At 52.5% G+C, this 21113-nt stretch overlaps 2 protein-coding genes and 1 long non-coding RNA gene across 8 annotated transcripts in view; 2 read left to right on the forward strand and 1 right to left on the reverse strand.

Annotated features, from left to right (window-relative positions):
- LOC148225113 (uncharacterized) overlaps positions 1 to 21113 on the reverse strand; it is a 119569-nt gene that overhangs the window by 97731 nt on the left and 725 nt on the right. The window contains exon 2 of one of the 6 annotated variants that reach the window (XR_015802566.1): positions 19644 to 20148. The exons of 3 other annotated variants lie outside the window; for them this stretch is intronic. The gene's annotated coding sequence lies outside the window, so the exon portion shown is untranslated. Of the gene's footprint in view, positions 1 to 12937; positions 13301 to 19643; positions 20323 to 21113 lie in introns of those variants that run through there. 2 more of the 6 variants (XR_015802556.1, XR_015802567.1) reach the window with 2 other exon arrangements.
- LOC148225115 (uncharacterized) lies at positions 4608 to 8162 on the forward strand. The gene is made up of 2 exons (XR_015802511.1): positions 4608 to 6597; positions 6956 to 8162. It is a non-coding gene; the product is annotated as an uncharacterized LOC148225115 (long non-coding RNA).
- Positions 14277 to 18909, forward strand: DLX6 (distal-less homeobox 6). The gene is made up of 3 exons (XM_014878481.2): positions 14277 to 14881; positions 15807 to 16000; positions 17776 to 18909. The coding sequence occupies exons 1-3, from the start codon at positions 14521 to 14523 to the stop codon at positions 18025 to 18027; spliced, it is 807 nt and encodes a 268-aa protein (XP_014733967.1). The 5' UTR covers positions 14277 to 14520; the 3' UTR covers positions 18028 to 18909.

Genomic DNA, 21113 nt, shown 5'->3' on the forward strand with positions numbered 1-21113 from the left:
CACATACATTTTTTCCACAAGACAAAGATAGTGCAAGCCTGATGACTTAGATGAGCAAAGTGCAGAATTATACACTGTGTTGGACAGTGGTGACAAAAGAGAATTACCAGGTCTGTATGGCAAGTAGCGGGCTGAGAGACCCAGCTCTGCCCAGGGCACAGGAGGTGGGAGGCTGTGAAATGCCCTGCTACCATGTCAGCATGGTAGCATGTGCCCTCTCCTTGCCTGTAAGCCCCTGCAGAGACCTGTGAGCAGAAATGGAGGTAGCAGACTGGGCCTGCAGCAACATGGCCTGCTGCACCACCAAGGAAATTACTGTGAAAAGGAACAGGCTGCACACAAGGTTGTTCAGTAGTCTATGATCCATTTGTTTTCTGTGACAATCTGGTTCACGTTACAAGTACACTACTGGCAAAGTTGTGGTGGCATTTTGGTGGTTTGTTTTGGGGTTTTGGTGGCTTTTTGGGTTTTTTTTTGCTTTGGTTTTTTTTTGGGGGGGGGGTGTTGTTTTGTTTGGGGGGGTTTTGTTGGTGGTTTTGGGGGATTTTTTTGGTGGTTCTAGCATTTGCTGGCAGTTCCACGGTTTTTGTCATCTCTTGTCTACATACTTCTTTGTTCAGCCTTGTGCCTTTGAAACTTTACACCCAGCTCTAGTTATCTTTGCTTTTTGAGTACTCAAAAGTGGTCACTGAGCAAGCATGGACTCATGCAGGCCTGAAGTTTTCCTAAATAAAAGACCTACAAATAAGTGTTACAACTAATCACCTGCTGCCTGAAAATGCACTGGCACCCTCTGAAACGGAGTGGGTATCACAGATATTTGGGTTGACACTCACAATCACTTCAACGTGCAGACATTGACTTCCTTGAGCCCAAGTCAAGTCCCCACATTAAGGATGCCAGGAGGAAGCCCAGACAGAGGCTCTCATCTCCCAGATAATAGCAGGAGACTAGGCCAGGCTGGCTTTAATCTCGTCCCTCGAATTATAATTTATCCCTTTCTCCTGACAGTGAAGCACCTGGCAGAGAGAGCCCGGCCCCCGCCGATGGATCTCCCCTGCAAAGCGCTGGTTTTGCTGGCGGGACAGCCCGGGATCTGCGGGGACGGCCCGTGAGGCTCCAGGGCGGGACTCGTGCCCTGCCTGCACCCGCATGACACAGTCGGGGGGCTGCGGTAAGCGGGCGGGCCGCTGACACCGGAGCAGCTGCAGCCACAGGCGCCGGCCCGGCCCGGGCCGGGGCCGCGGGTGGGGCTGCGGCACTTTCCCGGCGTGGCGGGTTCCGCCGCCTGCCCGGCGCCAGCCCCGCGGGGCCCGGGAAGTCCCCCCAGGTGCGCCGCTCCCGCCCGGCCCCAGCAGCCTGGCCGCCCCCGGCTGCCGGCGAGGGACGCGGCAAAGGGAGCCGGGGATGCCCCGAGGGTGCCCGCTCCGCTCGCTGCTCCCTCCCTGAGGTGCCCTCTTTCCCCGTAGCGGACCGGGGGATGCAGCCCGAGGGCCCCCCCGCCACCGGCGCTGCCGCGCAGGGGTCGCATCGCCCCCGCATCGCCCCCGCGGCACGGAGGGCACGGCGCTGCCCTGGGCGGGGGGAAGGGCTGGGCACGGCCGGTCCCTCCGATCCCCGTGTTTAGCCTAATCTAATAGCAGCAGTGATTGGAGTTTATTATTATTTGCGCGCTGAACTTTTCAGCTGAAGGGAGATTTAAAAATCAATAGTAAAGTCACATGCCTGACTGCTTGGACACTTATGGAAAAGCTGTTGGCCAAGGCCAATAAATCAATCCTCCTTTTTCAGTCCTGTTTGTTTCTTTTCTACTTCGAGAATTTTCTTCCTTGCACAAGAGAACCCACATCTAACAAGATGCTACTTTGAAATATATCATGCTTGAAGCCAACATGTTAATTATAGATTAATAGGAGGTGAAACTCTGTTGAAGTGACATAGTGAAAAAAAACAAGGTGATCAAATATAGTATGTCATCAAACATATTATGCTCACTTAAAATCCTGTGTTTAAGAAAAGGGTGCATAATCTTCTCAACCCCATGACTCACTAGCACCAGCTTTTATTCAGAGAAGTGAAGTTAGAATTCATTTAAAGTTATTTTGTGGTAACCGGGCTCTCAGACCTCTGAGAGTTTCTACAGTCCCAGTCAAGGTATGTCCAATATTTCCAGCCTGACACATCAGCAGCCTACAGACGGAACAAGTAAATGAAATGGAAGTGTTTAACAGGCTTCACACGTTTCATTTATTTGGATTTGAACTGAGGAGCTGAGCTGAGCCTTGAATCACCAGCGAAGGAAGAGCATAATTACTTGTCATTATATTCATTCCAATTTATAAATAATGTTTCTGGCTTTATTTTATTCAGTGCTTAATTTAAAAATAATGATTAAATATTAGCCCTTGGGCTGCGTGCTGGATTATAGCCAGATGCGTTATTACTTCTCCTTGGGACTCCGGAAATATCTAAATGGACTAGGAGGGAAAATGAAGATTTCCCACACAATTAGCTATGATGGAAGGACAGCGCTATAACTTAGGCATAGATTTAATTGTTTTAAAACGACGAAGTATTTCACCAGAATCAACAAATAAATGTTGTGAGAAATCACATTTACTCTAAGGCGGTGGTGCATGTCTTTGGTATCCAGGCAGAGGAATACACAGCACTGCATTTCTGGGTCTGGCTGTATATACACACGTGTAAGGAAATCGTGGGTGCCTGCATATCTGCACACACACGTAAATTTCTCTAATATGTTTATATGTTCAGTGGCTGGAACAGCAGCAAAATAAGTATTCTCTGATTTGGAGCACTTCCCAGGTGCTGCAAACACTGATGAACTAAAATCCTTATGTAGAAAATGAGTAAGTCTCTCACACGTACACACATACACACCTTAAAAAAAAAAAAAAAAAAAAAAAAGGAGAAAGAAAAGAGAGGAAAGGGGAACTCGATTTATTCTCATTTGTTTATCTCTAGATTTTCCCCCCTTTCTGCAAATTCATTTGAATAGCTTTCAAGCTGCAAAATGGAAATGTGGCTCCTGCCCTCTATTTCAGCAGCAGCGTCCTGGCAACAGAGCAATTTTCTATCATCAAGGATAAATGGCATCGAACAGAACATTCTGATAAAAAAGAAAAAAAGCTTTAGCCCAAGAAGCCCATGATTGCTGCCCTTCCTGTCTATCATCCCTTTACAAAATCCTCTCCTCCAAACCTGAGCTGCATGCTGTCAGAGCTAATAATGTCTTCTAAAGAAAAGGGGAAGAAACAGCATTCATGCACAATGTTCCCATTTATTACATAGAGTGCTTATTTAAAAATTGCAAATATCTTTGTTTGGTTCACTGCAAATTAAAACCAAGATGTAGGAAGTTACACGATGCAACAATTATTCATGTCACAGCAGAGCATCAAACCCTCATATCTGGCTTTTCTATTGGTTAATATGTGTGTGTGTACGCGTGTGTGTATGTGTGTGTGTGCGTGTGCATGCGTTGTGTGTATGTGTGCAATGCAGGGAATATCCCTTGTTGTGAAAATAAAAACCACTTCAGGTAAGTCTGTGTTTTGTTGTTTCAGAACAAGTGAGCGGGGAAAGTCATTACCGATCCGAAGTAGGCATAGGCTGTGCGTGTGCTGTCTTTGCGTTTGCAGGGGGGTTCGGCCCCAGGACCGGTCAGGATGGCTGCTGTGGGAGCGGGCTGCTCGGCTGGGGCTCCCTCGGTGCATCCGTGCGGGAGCCGCCGCTCAGCCCCGGCCCGAGCCCCCCGCAGCTCCCCGCGTTCCTGCCGGCTGCCAGCGGCGCCGCTGCCCGGCTGCGAGAGGACCCTCGCTATCAAACACAGCTGCAACAGCGCGTGAGAGCGGCTCGGAGGGCTCGGACATTATTTCGGGCAGGAGCGTGGGGGCGTTTACCCGGTATGGGGCTGCGGTCGGAAGCCCCCGCCGGCCCTGCCCAAGGAGCAGAGCAGGGGCGGTGCGGACCGTAACAGCCGGGCAGCGTAAGATGCCACAGGCCGGGGAGAGGAAGGGGCCGGCGGAACAGAACCGGCGCGGCCCGAGCGCCGGGGGCAGCGCCGAGCATGGAGAGGAGGGCAGGGGCGAGGCCGCGCCGGCTGGCGGGTGGGGACAGCCCCATCGGGAGGATTTAAAACAACCCGTCGGGCGGGATGGCTTCAAAGGCTGCTTCCCCGCCTCGGAGCTTTCCTCGGCGTGGGGACGCGAGGCCTCGGCGGGCAGGCTGCGGGCCGGGGCCCGGCCGGCCGGGGGGCTCGGGCCGTCCTCGGGCGCGGCCGTCGGGGCCGTCGGGGCCGGCGCCGCGCGCATGCTCCGCGCGCGTCACGTGCGGCAGTGAGGGGAGGCCTCGCCAAGCGACCGGGGGAGCCCGGCCCGGAGCCCCGGCTCTCAGCCCGGCCACGCTGCCCCGAGCAGAGGGGACCGGGCCCCGAGTCTCCTGGAGGCAGCCCGGGGCGGGTTTCTCTCTGGGGAGGCCCCGGCCGCAGCCCCGGGCATTGCCTTCGAAGGGCGGCCCTGGGCTCCCCGGTGGTGCCCTCGCCGTGCGCACAGGGAGCAGGGCGCGCCGCTCCCCCGCCGCGCCGCTCCTCTTCTCCCCTCGGGGAAGTTTGCTCGGTCCGGCCACCCGCGGCTGCGTGGTCTCCGGGCGCGCCCAAGCAACCCAAAACCACAAACGAAACAACAAACAGCTCCCCAACTCACTAATTTGAAAAGCTGGGGTCGCGTCTCATGCCGGGGGCCGGGGTTTACTCCTTTCCTCACTCTTAGACACCTAGGCTGCACCGCCACTGACTCTTTCTTTGCCCGATGGACAAAGCAGCTAGTCAGAGCCTTTGAAGTTTAGATTGGTGTACTGAAAACTTGTGTAACATTTAAAACTTATTTTATTCTCAGGCCACAAGTCACCTGACAAAAAAAAAAAAAGCCCCCACACTACCAAAGACAGAAAGAATAAATAATTGTCCCCACTTTTAACCGTATGTATATGCACCGAAAATTCGCGTTGAAATATCTTAAACGGGTCGAAGTCCTGGAGAGACTTCCTGCCCTGCTCTAGCTAAGGGCTGCAGGCAGGCCATTTGATTTATTTTCATTTTTCAAAGGAATGGAGAAAGTCGTCCGATTAGCGGTAGTAGTATTATAATCACCATTCTTAAACCTTGAAAGACCCTCGTAAACAATCGGCTCCTTTTCCCAGTCCGGTTCCCATCGCCGCTTGGTAATGACTGGAAGATTAATGACGCTTTTTTAGCAACACCTGTCTTTTTAAGCTGTCGACACAACCAATTAATACTTTTAATTATCACTACAAGAAAACTAACCAGAACCTTTCTGATTTGATTTCGCCGCTGAATTTTATCCCCTTTGAAACGAAGCAGCCCCAACTTGAGGCAGGGCAGCCACGGGGGGCGACTCGGTTTGCTGCGTGTTTATTTTGCTTCGGGCTGGATAGGGAGATGATTTATTTAGGGGAAAAAATTGTTGTGAGTTTATTTCGCTTCGCTTTTCCCCGCTTCATTGGAAGTATTTTGCCATCCTTTTCGAAAAGAAAACAAAAGTGCTTACTGACAAGACCCCGGAGCGCACAAGTCCCTTGGCTTCTCGAGGACCAACCTTTCGCACCAGCGGCCCCGGGGATGGCAAAGGGAAAGGCGGGAGGCACCAAGCACCCACTTAGTCAAAAGTTACCATAGAGAAACAGTGCAAGGGGGGGCGCGATTCGGCTCTCGCCGAATTCAGGGCAGTTTTACCAGTGATTTCTACGAAGAGATAGTGTCCCATCGACGGAGCCGGAAAGGACAGGGACAGTCGTCACCTGAGCCCCACAGACCGTGGGATGCCGAGTTGAACCCCGCTCTCATCTCGGGCCTGGGCTATTCCCTTCCTGCACCTCCATTTCTCCGAGGGTCTCTGATCTTCATCTGAGTAACCCAACAGTCGAGCAGGAGATGGGGCAAAAACTTGAACAGAAAGTGTGTTTGTCGTTCAAACGGTATGAGCGCGATAAAAAGTTCTCAGATGCCCGTAAGCAGTGCCGGCAGGGCGCCATCCCCTCTCTCTCCAGAGATCCCCCTTTAGTCGTAGGGTGTGTGAGTCTGCATGACCGCTTCCCGACCAGCCCAAAATGCTAGGAAATGGGGCTGCCACAAGATCCCCGGCCTTATTCTACGGGGATAGCAAAGTGTGTGATCAAACCTTGTCCCCACATACCTATTTCCCAAAGCGATATGAAGTGGGCAGCAGCGTGTGGAAACGAAGTGGGAGCACCCAACTCGGGATGCTTAACCCCGGCTCACGCTCAGTGGACTTTTCCCTCTCCTCCCAGCCCCCAGCTAGTGCATGTGAATTGGTGGGAGCTCCTCCGACCGAATACAGAGAGCTGAAAAGCAGAAAGCGGTGGTGTTTGGGTTAAACAGACACCTCTCCGCCTGGTAAAGTGCGCCCGTGCTGTTCCGTGCCTGCCCTCCTTTGTGTTATCTCTCGTGCTGCCCAGGCCTTGCAGAGTTATGCCGTAGAGGCGATGTCCCACGTTAGAACAATATGAATTCGCGGACGGATCCTGAATATGAATGAGGTATGTGGTCGTATGACTGCTTTGAAGCCGTACTTCTCCGAATATGGCTTTAATTAAATGTCTTCCGGCTGTAAAAGATTACATGTTGTGCAAAATATATCCTAGCATGAAATTTACTTCCACGATACGAAATTAGGTTACTTATAAATGTCTTCATTTAAAAAAGAAAATCGCTTCTCCTCGTTCTGTTTTCTGTTTTGTTGAACAGAGATCTCCAACGAGGAAAGAGGGTTGGGATAATATATTTATAGAGGCACGTGTAACAAAACCTGCCAGAAGCGGAGTGGGTGAGGGCTGCTTGCTCAAATGCAGACAATTCACAAAACAGGCAAGTTAATCCAGATCTGATTTGTTTCAGATCCAGCTGTCAGAAACGCGGAATACCTCCCGCGCCTCACGCCGCAGATACCTAAAGTGCTCTTACCGCCCACGTCCCCCAGCGTCCCTTCCTCTTGCTTTTATTCCGTGAGAGGAGTGGTCGGGGGGACAGGGGTCAGGGCAAACAGGTGGAGAAAGGTGACCGTCTCAACTCGCAAAATATAATAATAATTCTTGTGGTATGGAGGATAACACCACGGCCACACTAGGACCAGTCAGTCCGGCAAAGCAGTTTCACTCTGCCAGTGAAACCGCGCTCAGTGTCAAGAGCTTTCCCGCTCCGGACGGTGGACGCGGGCGGAATTCAGGTTGCTGGAGGCGATGCTCTGTTTGTATGTATCTCTTTACGCCTTCAGATATGGGACCTTACCTAGCTAAGTTTCGATAGAGAGATCAGATAATGCATCCCTCCGGATTATCCTTCTAAATTAACTTTGAGATTTGTTTTTATAGTCCGCTGAGACCCTGACAAAAGAGGCTGTAGCTAGATATAGATGCGAGATACACATATAAAGCAAGCTCATTACACAGGAATAAGTGAAGAACTCTCCTTGCAATCTACTCTAGATAACGAGTCTGCCCGAAGAAACAAGTAAAGCCGAGATATTTACTTCTTTTCCTAATAAATAAACCTCAATAACTGCATTGACTTTGCGCAGTGTTTACTAAATTTCCATTCATTGCTTGGGTAAATGCATCCCTAAAGGCAGAGTAAATAATTGCAGTGATCTCAACAAGGGAAATGTGTAGACATTTGAAGTGTACTAAAAATAAACGAAGGCAAAGAGACTGAAGAGAGAGGACACCGCGCTCGTTTTCCGTAATTAAAGCCTCTGCTTTCTCTCGCCGGAATCCGAGACTTCCAGAGCGCAGCCGGGGTGACACGTTCCCCGCTGGTGTCACCGGCTCAGCACCCGAGTGGCCGTGGAGAGCCGGGGCTGAACCCGGCGTGTCTGGGCTCGGGAGGGCTCGGCGCGGCACTTGGCTCGGGGGTGAGACTGGTCGCTACCGCAGGAGAAATTGCAGCCTCTCCGATGACTTAAAAGAGCCTCGAGTTTCCATTCTCCTCTGAGCCCTTCCAAGATGGGCACTTAAGAGCGGTGGTGGGTTAGGTTTTTTGTTTTGTTTTGTTTTTATATTTTAATTGCATTTCATCTTGTTCTGACAGATAAAAGTTTTTTGTTTAATTGTTGTTGGGGATTTTTTTTCTTTCATTCGAAAAGAAAACAAAACAACATAAGTCCCCGCTAAAACAAACATCTGCTGTAGCAGCACCCGGGCAGGCGGGGACGCCTGCCAAGTGAAAGCCTCACAGGCGGCGGTCTGAAGACCTGCGGCTGCGTTCGGGGAGGTCCCCTGACCCTCGGAGGGGAAGATCCCCCCACGCCGCTGCCACGTAAGGGTCCCAGCGGAGGGGCGAAGGAGGCACAGCCACCCGCTCAGGCTCTTCACGAGGATCACGTATGCCGAGACCAGGCTCGCCTATGGGCAGAGAGGAAGAGACCTGTCCGCGGGATTTCACTGAAGGCGGTGCGGGTGCACACCTGACCAGGTGCGCGGAGAGGCGGGCGGCCAGGGCCTCCGCGGGGGTTCCGTCCTCCAGCTGAGCAGCCACTCGCTTGAAATCTAATTGCATTTTAAAGCAGGTATACACCCCCCCCCCCCCCACATACACATACCCCCCATCAGGGACAACAACCAACGACAACAACACAACAAAACATTAACCAAACAAAAAGCCCCAATCTGCTACTCTCTACGGAGCCACACATTGAATGAATCTATCTGTAAGGTTTTAATCACAGCCAAGGCTTCGCTACAAATCTGTACAAGAGACAGTGGCTGGTTCTCTCTGGATCTTTCCCCTTCTGACTCCTATTATTTTGACCCAGGCTACAATATAAGAAAGCGGCGTGTGTGATCCATCTGCAAGACTGGGCTGGGGTTTACCCCCCCTCCGCTTCCCTGCCACTTCCTTCGCACTCGCGGTATGGAAAGCCATTGACGCCTGCCTGTCTGTTATAATGTTAGTGGGTTAAATCCAAAGGAGCCTCCGCTCCGCTCTTGCTCTCGCGCTGGCAGCGCTCAAATTCCGCAGTCTCTCCTTAAAATGGCTCGCTTCCAGCTTGAGGAGGTGACCTCCTTTTGCGGGTCCCTTTCCTCACCACTCAACTGCTATTAAGACGATGGCAATATGACATACTAACAGAAGGAGAGGAGGACGTGTGTTTGGGGGTAAACAGGCTTGAGAGACCCGGGAAAAAAAATGTCATCGGCCGATGCAAGGAGAGATATTTTGCTGAGTTTCTGGGGGCTATAAATAAAGCGAGCAAACTGTGCTGCCAGGGCAGGACAGCGGCTGCCGGGCCGTACCGGGCAGCAACTTCGCACATCAGCGCTGTGCGGCCGCGGACACCCGCGGAGCGCCGGCCGCGCGGGGCGGGGGCGCGCGTTTGGCGTCCGCCACTCCAGCCGCACTCCAGCGGGGAAAGTCCCGTGCATCCGCGGAGGGAGCCTCTCCGCAAAAACGCATCTGGAGCGGATCGCTGCCAGCGGGAATATTTTCTGGCTTTCCGCTTCTCTCGAGATTTTCCACATACTATTTTGCCGGAGACCTCCACTCTCTCCCGAGCACCTTTCGAATGCTTTGTGGATTCCGTACTGTTGCTAAAAAAACAGAAGATCCCTCACTAATCTAATCTTTGCCTTTTCCCCTCCCTCCCGTTCCCCTGCCCCCCCCCCCCCCCCCCAACATTTCTCTGCCACTTAAAAAAAAAAATCCTGTTGCAAGATCTACTTCACGCGGGTACATGGACTTCTCGTGCAAAACCACACGAACCAACGTAATTCCCGAAATAAGTTTCTCTCGGACCTTCCTAGCTACTCTGACCGGTGTGACACAGAAAGCACTCTCCCGGACTCTGGTGTGAATTGGTACAAGGGGATGTATAATCCCGGAGCGCACGCTCCTTCTGGAGGAGCCTCGCCTGAGGAACGCCGTCAGCTATCGCACCCCTCTCTACGAACCAAAAAACAAGATAAACCACCCGAAAGAGGGACTCCGCTTGCAGAGCCCACCCTTGCAAACACTTCAGCAGGACTTCCCAGGAATGATGGGATAAGAAACAGAACGGGAATGTTTGTTTTCCCCTGTTGTTATTGTTGAACGCATGAATGAATGAATGGATGAATGAATGAATGGAACAGAAGGTGCTCGGAGGCATATAGGAAGCTTCTGACCGCTTACATTAACTTCCTATTACACCCTAAAAATAGAATCCCGTTTCCTGTTGTTTGTCAGCTCCTTCTAACTGTTATGTCTGTTGTGTGACATCTTTCGATTCACAAATGTGACCTTAAACCACGCAAACACGCTTTGGTCCTTTGAAAGTGTTACCCACAAACATCATTAAAGCGACGCGGTTTAAGGTGACACCGAAGACCGGTGGCACGAAGTCACCCAGTCCTGGGGCACAGGGAGCCCGGTGCATGGTGCCACGCTCTCCACCCGTCAGCGGAGCAGGGCAGGACGGCGGGGGAAAGGGAAGGGAGCGTAGCGTTGCCCCGGGGCTCTCAGCCAGCCCAGGCGTGGAGAGATACTGGCCCTAATCCCGCTCGGGATGCATAGGCCTCCTTGCTCTCCAGACGAGCGAGGGTGACTTGCGGAGAGTATTCCCTGGGAATATTACACTGGGCGGTGTGAGGAGAGGAGAAGGCCGGCCAGGGATGCGCAGGCAGGGCTCGGTCATACCCGCGGTCTGGAACAGAGCTCAGAGCAGTGCACAAGGCAAATCCCCATCGCCCCCGACTAGGGCTGCAACGCAGACCTCCCGGAGCTCGGGCTTGGCCGCGGAAAGAGAGGGGAAGCCAGGAAGAGGTGGTCGCATGCGATTAATTCCTGCTGCCTTTTCCCAGGGACGGACGTGCGCTCACAGGAGGCCGTCCAGGGGCTCTCGCCTCAGGACAGTCCCCAGACTCCCCCTAACTCGCACGTTGCCCCATCCAGCCAGGCTTCTGGCCCGTCCGGCCCCGCGTAGCTCCCGGGAAGCTCAGTTGAGGCAAGGCAGCTGCTCTCGTGGGCTCCCGCCCCTCACTCGTGACTTCTGCCTGCTTTCGGAGGCACTTCAGGGCGAAGGGACTAGGAGGTGTGGGGTGCCCATCCCCACCCCTTTTTCACGAATCACCCACCCTGGTAAATGAGCACTCCACTGTTCTGATGTATCCAGAGCTATTGATTCAGGTCTAATTTCTCCAGAAAGAGGCCGATGACGGAGCTCGGCTGCACGCAAATGGGAACCAGGGAGGACTGGTGGCCGGTAGCGCGGTATCCCCAGGGGGCAGGGACCTCCCGGGTGCCTTGGCATCCCCGCAAGAGCGAGGGCCCGGGACCTGCCTGAACCTCGGAAAATAAATATCCCTGCAGTTGCCGCTTCTACCAGGGCACGGCTCGGACCCCTATTGCTCCCCATCTCACCCTCCCCACGCCTCCCCGCGACCCCCGGTGGGCCTAATTAAATTGGGAAAAATTATCGGTGTGAGGTTGGACGGAGTCAACTGTCTTGACGACAGACGAGGATGTCTGAGCACCGCGGGGGAAGAGCAGTGCCGGGTTTCCAGCTCTTCCCTCCGGCCGGCGCCCACTGACGGCTCGGCGGGGGCTCCGCATCCCCGCGGCGCCGCCGCTCCCCCCGGCCCACATCCGGAGCCGCTCCTTGTCCCGCTCGCCCCACCGCACCTCGTCCGTCAGCTAGGCTGAACGAGAGATGCATATGCAACTCCGTTTGCTGCCTATCGCAGGAAGCAGTTCCTGCAGATTCTCCCTGTCTTTTCTTCTCCTTTTTGTCTGACCCAGACGCCTTATTCCCTTCGCCAAGGCGGCATAGAGGTATTATTTCAAAGCGGTCTCCTCTTCTGCCCAACTTTCCCCCGTTCTGGGGTTAGCATCCATTATGCTGCAGGAATTATTTCGAAACAAGAAAGCAACGTGTTGCAAACACTCCCCAGCCTATTTTCTGACATCTTTTGTTATGCATGCTCTTGCTGCTGGAGAAAATGCTAGTATGTGCACCTGCGAAAAAAACGCCTTCATGATGTTAACAGCAAGCTGGAGGGTATGAAGCAATAAAACTGCCAAATGTACCTGTTCCTGTTGAGTACATTACCTACACCTATGAATAAAGAGTCTCAGTAGGAATTCATTCCTTTCTATTCCTCTTTTCTCTATATTTTTATTCATTGTAGATTTGTAAACGCCTGGATCGGGTTACCCTTTCGCGTGTTAAAGTGGAACCCTTGTTAAAAGCCGGAGAACAAGGCAAGACACTTACAACTGCATTCAGAGTTACTGAACCGACTCCAAGGGCTCAAGAAGTGAAACAACGATGAGAAGGTGGCTAAAGGGGCTCAGAACATCCCAGCCACACAGGAAAAAAGACATCCCTCCCCCATGCCCCCCTGAAACAAGCCATATGAACTACAGGTGCCGAGAGACCACGGGTTATGCCCTTCCACCGATAGAGCATCTCTTCGCATCCTCCTTCCCCCTCCTCCCCCCGCAACGGTATGCGAAGAGGGGGCTCGCATCCTTCGGCTTCCCAGAGCTAATGATCGGGCTATGGGGAAGCACAACTCCAAAATAAAGGAAGAAATGAAAAAGAAAAAAAAAATCCCAGGAAGAAAAATTAAATCCCTCAAAGTACTTCTACAAGCGACTCGCTAGAAAAAAAATACATATAAACATCTGCAGAATCTGAAAACCAATCCTCAGGAAATGTCGCAGTGAGAGGCAGTGTCAAGACCTGGGATCGGTCTGGGGACGTCTCTGGGCTGCGCGAGGTTTTGGAAGCAGCGGCTGCTGGTGTCGGTGTTGGTTTTCAAACCCCGAAGCCTCCAGCCCCTTTCCCCATCTAGAGCAACTTTCGGATTTCTCTAGGCTTAGCGAGTTCCGCAGGGTCCTTCCTACCTCAGTCCTCTCCGGTGGGGTCTGTCTCTGGAGTTCATGCTTAGCTGGACGCGAGGAGATTTAAGCGAGAGAAAGGGGGGAAAAAGAGAGAGAGAGGGGGTGAGAGAGAGGGGGGAGAGAGAGGAGAGAGGAGAGAGAGAGATCCTCCGCCGTGCTGGATCAAACTTAATGTCTTTCCCTAGTCCATCTTTGAAAGAGAAGTGGTAATACCACCTGGATGTTCGGATATAAATCCCCTTGCAAATAATAAATGGATTAATAATAACAAGGTATGAAGTTCTTTTTATAGAAAAAAGGAGAGAATTGAAACTAAATGCGGCAGTTAGACAACCATTTTGATAAGAGGATAATTGAGGCGACACTGGTGTATAATTAGAGGATAATTTATGCTATATCCACTTTTATTCCACCTCCCAAAATAAACCCAGTCCATAATCATTACAGGCAAATTGTTCTGAATTTTATAGCAGCAATTTGAACAAAGTACTGCAGTTAATCATGGGAGATTTTTGTGTATTCCTGATTAGAAGTCTAATTGCCTCCTTCCAGAAAGTAAAAATAACTGTAAAACGACTCTATTTTTATCATTAACAATGTTGACAATAAAATAAAATCAACTGGAATTGTAATCTAAAGACAAATTTAGGGCGCAGGCACTTTTTTTTTTTCCTTGGGTCGTTTATATCCTAATCAAGCTTTTTGCCAAAACCGCCAACCGCACGTAGCCATTTGCATATATTTGAAAGCCATTACGGGAGCCGCTGCTGCTGCGTTCAGCGGGGAAAAATGCGCTGCGCGTCGCTTCGCCGCAGCGAAAATACCGCGCAAGGAGGCGGGGGGGGAGGGGGATGGAGGGAGTCGTGCGGTGGGGGAATGCGTGATTTTGGGGGGAAGGGGGCGAGGGGGGGATGGGGACAGACTCTCCCCTTTTCCCCACCCGCGCGCGGGGCGCGCAACGCGCGCGGGTGTGGGGGGGGGGGACAAGGGGGGCGGGCGCGGGCAGCGCGCGCGCTGCCGGCTATGACGTCAGGGGGCCGAGTGACCAATGAGGGAGGCGCTGCCCTCCGGAGACGAACCATTCGACTCGTGCGCGTCCCTGCCCTTCAAGTCGGAGCGCCGGAGCCCCAACTTTCCCGGCTCCCACCTTCAACTGCCCCCACCCTCCACACACACCCCCCGGGAAAGAAAAAAAAAAAAAAAAAAAAAAAAACAAGAGGAAAAAAAAAAAAAACAACACCCACCCCACGCGCCGGGGGGATGAAGGAAAAGAGCGGCGCAAAAAAGCGGCGGGAGTAGCCCGCCCTCCCCCTTCACACACCCCGCACACCGCCCTCCCCTTCCTCCCCTCCCTCAGTGAACGAGGCCCCTCGCACAACGGCTCCTTGGAGAGGAGGGGGGGAAGGAAAAAAAAAAAGGCGGAAAAGAAAAAAAAAAAAAAAAAAAAAGAAAAGAAATTAAATTAAATCACCGCCGCCTCTCCAGCGGTGCCGCGGCGGGTAAGGGGAGCGGCGGTGGCTGGGCAGAGAGGAGGCAGAGCGCGGGGGGCGAGCCGGGGAGCACCGCGCTCTCCCTCCCAAACTTTGATGATGACCATGACTACGATGGCTGACGGGCTGGACGCGCAAGACTCCTCCAAATCCGCCTTCATGGAGTTCGGGCAACAGCAGCCGCCGCCGCCGCAGCCGCCGCCGCCGCCCCACTCCCAGCAGAGCTCGCCGGCAATGGCCGGAGCCCACTACCCGCTGCACTGCCTGCACTCCGCCGCCGGCTCGCACCCGCACCACCAGCATCACCACCACAGCTCGCCCTACTCCGGCAGCGCCGGCTCCTACAACCACCGCTCGCTGGCCGCCTACCCCTACGTGAGCCACTCGCAGCACAGCCCTTACCTCCAGTCCTACCACAACAGCAGCGCGGCCAGCCAGACGCGGGCGGACGATGCAGGTGAGCCGGCACCGCTTCCCGAACCCGCTGCCAGATTCTCCCCCCGCTCCCTCCATCCCCGGGCCTCTTCCCGGCCCCCCCTCCGGGCACCTGCATAACCACCCGCGCCGTGCCCCCCGCTCCCGCCGAGGCAGGCGCCGGCCCTGGGTGTGCGGGACGGCGGGGAGAGAAAACGGGGTGCCGCCTGTCTCCGCGGCCCCTCCGCGGGCCTACTGCCGCGGTACCGGCGGCGGGGCCCCGCGGTGCCTCCGCGCCAGCGGCGGCTGCTGGCGGTACCGCGGCGCTGCGCACCGGCGCCTTCCCCGCTCGCCCCGCGGCCGGCGGCAAGGGGCTGCACTCGGCGCTCCTTTGTTACGGCGGGACCGGCTTTAGGCAAAATTCCTGCTAACACCTGAGGAGTGAAAGTTTCCAGGCGAGCGGGTCGCATTCCGCTCCGGGGCCGTCTGATTTATGTATTTCTTTTTTTGCAGGAAGACGTACATATCCATCCAGAGGGGCACGGGAGGGGGGCGGAGGGGGGGGGGGAGAAAGCATTGTTAAAAGTCTCGGACTGGTGATTCACTGACCACCAAACTGGCGACGCGAAGTCAATTAGCCGAGTAAAACCTGGATGGCCCTGGAACAAGGCATACCTTCGCAAAGCCAGCGTTGCTCTTTAAATTTTTTTAAGTATTTTAATTTTTTTTTCTTCTTGGGAAGAAGGAGAGAGTGCCCACTATGCCCGGACAGCTGTTTTTCCTCCCGGTAGCTCCCAAGCAGCAGCCTGTGCCGCGCGTGCCTGTAAGGAGACGCAGCCTGTGCCTACGCCGTGGGGTTGAACAGGCGTCGGGACAGGCTTTGGCGTTTTTAGGAGTCGTGGCAGCCAAAATACCCGCGCTTAATAGCTAAGGAGGGCGATATTTCAGCTGTGTTGTTTTGCTTGCAGATCAGCAAAAAACCACAGTGATTGAAAACGGTGAAATCAGATTTAATGGAAAAGGGAAAAAGATTCGGAAGCCTCGAACCATTTACTCTAGTCTACAACTCCAGGCTTTAAATCATCGCTTTCAGCAGACTCAGTACCTGGCACTCCCAGAGAGAGCTGAACTGGCAGCTTCATTAGGACTTACCCAGACACAGGTAATTACTAGGAATCCCAAATCACTGAAATCCTGCTCGAGCAACAAAGGCCAAGCAAAGTATGATGCTCCCTAAACATTTTGGCCTCTGTCGGGAACGGTAGAAAAGGTAACGCACACGGTTCCCATCTCTCTGTGCTAGGACTCGCCTAATGCGCGACAGAGATCGGGCTACCGCAGAAGGAGCTGAGAGAGCCCTTCCCTCAGCCGTCTGCGAGCAAGCGCTCCCTTTTGATGCCACACATATCGTTTTAAAATTGCCTGTATTTTCGGATAATTCCAGCACCGAGATGCAATTGCCCAGCTGTGAAAAGGAGAACAAAACAAAGGCAAGGAATCGCTGGGCCTGAGGTAGAGCTAAAAGCGAAGCTGCCTCGTAGCAACGTATATAGGTAGAGGGGAAGCAGGAACGCGTTAAGAAATACCTGTTAAATCAATAGTTAATTCACCCTGGATGACTAATGCAAATGCAGTGGTTAGCCTTGGGCAAAATGTACGGAAGGTGATAATAGATCTGGAGATCAAAGACAGCCGTGTACAAAATTATGGCAGGTTAAGCCATAGTTAAGTGTGGTTGGAGTAGCTGTGCCATTCTCCTAATTTAAGCTTGAAAGACATATGAGGCATTACAGGCTTACCAGGCTGGGGTTTGTGGAGAAGTGCATGGATAGATGGGATCAATTCAGGCAAAATGTTATCATGTGCATCTATGAGCTTAACAAATAACTTAAGGATTTTATCAATGTAATTGGTAACAGTGTCTTCCAGACAGCGATTTTTAAATACTCAGCAAACATTAATGATGGGAATGGGCCTGATGGTTTTGCAAATGGGATTTTAGTATCCTCAGCATACACGCTCTGTCTCACTGTTGTCTCCCTTTTTCTCTCGCATGCACAGATTTTTTTAGGGGCCCGATCCTGATCTTGCAGCTAGAGGAGAAGCCCTGCTTATCCCCCAATATTATGATTGCAAAGTTTGAGAGGTCAAATGCTCGTGGGGGATTTGTTTTCTTTGTTTGATTGATTTAAAAAAATATATTCTGTATACATGTCTTACCTCTATGCAATTTCTATAATAATTCTGATCTGCCAGTGGGCCTGATCCTTGCACACCGTATCAAGTGCAGGCTCCCGCTTGGGGAGTTCTGCTGGGTTAGGAGCAGGATGAGACCCAAAGCAATGCTGATATACTATTACTCACAGAGAAAATAAAATTATTCTTTCCTTAATAATACATTTTAATATAATGCCGCAATCCTGGTTCCATTCCTGCCTCCTCCTCTGCCACATCAGCGTAGACTGCTTGATCTGATCGTGAGGATTTCAGAAGCGAGATTTCTTTGTAAGATGCCCTTTGTCTATTGGCTCATGTCTCCTGGCACAAAATCATATGATTGCCCATGTTTGACAACAGTTTGCCCGAATGATCAAATGACCTCCAAAATTCTGAATGAGGCGCTAAAACAGGAGACCTCAGAGCATGTAGTCTGTTTCAGCCATAATAATCTGGCCTGCCCGAGGAAAACAACGTCCCAGGTTAAAACCTGCATCCCTTTCCAGCTCCGTTCTGCCTCCCCTGTTCTCTTCAGCTGCATCCGAAGCCCGAGAGCAGCCGTAGCTACCCCTCCTTCCCCTCTCCCCATCCCCAACTCCACACCCGACTGGCGTGTGCCCTCAGGACTTTCTCCAGATTAGACCCCTGGCCCCCCGGGTCTTCCCTGCTGTGCCCTGGGCGCTGACGGCAGCCTAATATCTAATGCGTTTCGGTTTACAGGTGAAGATCTGGTTTCAGAACAAGCGCTCCAAATTCAAGAAGCTGCTGAAGCAGGGCAGTAACCCCCACGAAAGCGACCCTCTGCCCGGCTCCGCTGCCCTCTCCCCTCGCTCTCCAGCTCTGCCTCCAGTCTGGGACGTTTCAGCCTCTGCCAAGGGAGTCAATATGCCTCCAAACAGCTACATGCCTGGCTATTCTCACTGGTATTCTTCTCCACATCAAGACACAATGCAGAGACCACAAATGATGTGAATTGTCCAAGAGAAATAATCTCCCAAGAACGCCTCGTCTCGACATGGCAAGAAGTTCCCCTGCTTTGCCAAGCCGTGCCAGCTAACAGGCTCTGTGTGAACTTGTAGATGCGGCAAAGAGACAGAGTGGCTTTATTTTTTTTTTTTTTTAAGTAACCTCAGCGATTGATCTTGAACAGAAAGACACAATTTTCATTCTGGCGCACAGAAGACACTTCTCTTTAGGATATTTTCCTTTGGACTCCAAGGCACCAGCCTCTTTCTCTGTGGAGTATACGTCAAAACAAACTTTTTACAGACTTTGCCCACAAGAACCTGAATCTACCATGGCAGCCGTTTTTACTTGTTTAATGAGCTAAAGACATTACACGATGAAAGAGAGACTAGTCAAAGCTCCTTAATTTTTATTCACCAAATCCGGACTGGGGAAAGGATTAAAAGACAGAAGAAGTGAATTTTTTAAAAAAATAAGATTGGGGGGAAAAAAGGAGAACTGGTTGAAAAATGCAAATATACTGTAAGATTAGAACATTACCACGAAGCAAAACGTGCATGCTTTCTCAAAATGTAATGGGCTGCGGCTCAGAAGAAACCACCGTCTCTCACTCGAAGAGCCCCCTCATCCGCACAGACCCGCACCCGCACACAGCCGGACAGTCTCCCGGAGACGAGCAGTAAAGACAGAGCGAGAGATTCGCGGCCAGACCCGCCGCCGCGGGCTGGGGAAGCAAGGTTCAGCGCTGCCCGGCGGCAGCCTCAACCACTGAGCGAGAGGGACCTTTCCCCGAGCAACCTTTCTGTATATATTGTTGAATTTTAGTTGTACATATACTTTGTATGTTTTTGTCTTCTTTCATATATAGAGTAAAAGCCACAAAACGCCCGCCTGGCTCCTATTTCTCTTCACCTTAGCGGATCCCCACCTGCCCCGACTTGCCCCCCAGATCAGTCTGGGCAGAGGGATCCTTGTGCCCAGCTTGCCTGAGTGCACAGACACCCCTACCAAAGCATATATCCGCGAGCAAAGAAAGAAAAGATGAATTGGGGTGGGGTAGCGGATGGTTTAGTTGGTTTTAAGACTTAAAGACAGGAGGTATCGAGTCCACAAAGATACGCCTAGACGAAGTTCCTAATCACCCGGCCATTTCTGCTGCGATTTTACTGCTCCGCTGCTTAGCTGAGCTGAGCATTCTCGCCGAGGCAAAGCTCAGAGCCCTGTCTTTCTTCCCAAAGGTTGGAGACTCCAAATTATTAAGAAAGGAGGCGCCCTCCTTTGTTTTAAAGAGCAGACAATGCAAGCTGAGGAATGTTTTGCAAAGCCCTGAGAGGTGCCCAGGCACACAACACGCTGTCCAGCCAGCTTCAGCCGCACCGGCTTGTGGAAAGCACAGCAACTACTGACAATGAAAAGCCTTTTCCTCATCCAAGCTGGGTGCCCCATACTGCGAGAATTAATGGCTAGAGACCTGGGCATCCTTCAAATTATGAACCTTGAAACCACTGAGCCATTTATCAGAAGTCAATAGAGATCCTCAGAGTGCTCCATATAATGACAGCTACATACAGTCGTGCAAAAGGACAGTCACTATAATTAGACACAAAGCAAAGACTACTTACCAATATACCAGTTTTTGGGGGGGTGTTTTTTGGTTTGTTTTTGTTTTTTTTGAGCAACTTCCACGCTCAGTCAGTCTTCAGAGTGCTTTAAAACCGATCAGTCTTGTCATTTTCTACCATTCGTATTGTTACATTAGGAAAAATGTTTTCTTTTCTTTTTTTCCCCTTCCCACTGTGAAACTTTGGGTTCAGAGCTCCCCAGGATCAATTCTGAACAAAGCCTCCAGCTGCAGTGCCATCCAATTTGAAGCAGACATTGGGGACAATTTAAGGTTTTTATCCACAAGAAGGTTTTTTTCCATTCTCTTAAATGCAGCCATAATTAGAGTAATTTTTCATGTAGCCCGCTGATTACAGCGTTTTTACCGTCAAAGATAATTACCTGTAATTTTCTTCCACTTTTAATACTAAAAAGCCATCTTTATTTAGATTCAGGAACAGGAAAGGCGAAACAAAAGAGGAAAATTATTCTGTTATTCATACACAAATTGCAGAGACGTAGGGCCTAAAATTGAAAATTAACCAAAATTATAATGCTGAAAAGAATGGAAGAGGCTTCAGAAGTACAGCTGGTAGTGGGGCTCACTGAATTATTCAAATGGCACTGGAGAGAAAGCTACCATACATTTAAACCAACAGCATTGTGTGCATCTTTCAGAAAACCCCGCTTTACACCCCCCCCCCCCCCCCATGCCGGCCCCTGTGCGGGCTCCCCTCGCCTCGCAGAAGGGCGGCGGATGCCCTGGTGAGCGAGTCCCGCAGCCCGGGGAGCCCGGCCCAGCTGAGCCCGGCCCAGCCGAGCCCGGCCCGGCGGGTCCCGGCCCCCACGGCCCCCGCAGGCGCATTAACCCTTTCGCTGCATGCGCGCAGCGGGGATGGCGGCGCGCAGTCCGCCCCCGCGGCCCGGGGGGCGGGGAGCGGGGGGTTCGCTGCCTCTCGTGGGCTTGCGGGGGGCTCGTCCTCCCCTGCGCGCCGCGCGTGGGTGCTGCTGCGGAAAGCCTCTGGATGTGTCATGCCCTCCTCCCCCGCGAGTGATTCCTCAAACAAGCTCAGAAAAAGCCCAGGCAACAAGCAAGAGAACGAATAAACGATAACAACAATAATAAAAGCCCCATTAGCTTAGTAGCGTGGGAGAAGGTGGGAAAGGTAGGCCTTGCCGGGAGCGGGGTGGGAGCGAATGGCAGCAGCGGCTCCCACTCGTGCGGCAGCCGCCCCGGGAGACTCTCGTGAAACAGCGTCATCTATGGATGGAGCAGCGGCAGCTCCCCAAGCCAGCGCCAAACCTGCCGCCGCCGGGCTGCCAGCGCCGGCTCCGCCACCGCCCGCCCGCCGCCGGGCTGCACCGCCCCGAGGCCGCGGAGAGCTGCGGGAAGGCGCGCTGCCGCCGCCCCGCTGCGGGCACGGAGCTGGCCCGGGGCTCCCAAGGCTCCTCCGCCGGCCGCCGAGTCCCGCGCCGCCCCTCCGGCAGCC

This window comes from Sturnus vulgaris, chromosome 1 (assembly GCF_052056855.1).
Source record: "Sturnus vulgaris isolate bStuVul1 chromosome 1, bStuVul1.hap1, whole genome shotgun sequence".
In the NCBI taxonomy this organism is placed as follows: Eukaryota; Metazoa; Chordata; class Aves; order Passeriformes; family Sturnidae; genus Sturnus; species Sturnus vulgaris.

Excerpts from the sequence above, each read along its gene's own strand:
- DLX6 (XM_014878481.2), top strand. The coding sequence starts at position 14,521 with ATGATGACCATGACTACGATGGCTGACGGGCTGGACGCGCAAGACTCC. Across the intron at positions 14,882-15,806 it reads GACGCGGGCGGACGATGCAG|ATCAGCAAAAAACCACAGTG; the intron begins GTGAGCCGGCAC and ends TTTTGCTTGCAG. Across the intron at positions 16,001-17,775 it reads TAGGACTTACCCAGACACAG|GTGAAGATCTGGTTTCAGAA; the intron begins GTAATTACTAGG and ends TTCGGTTTACAG.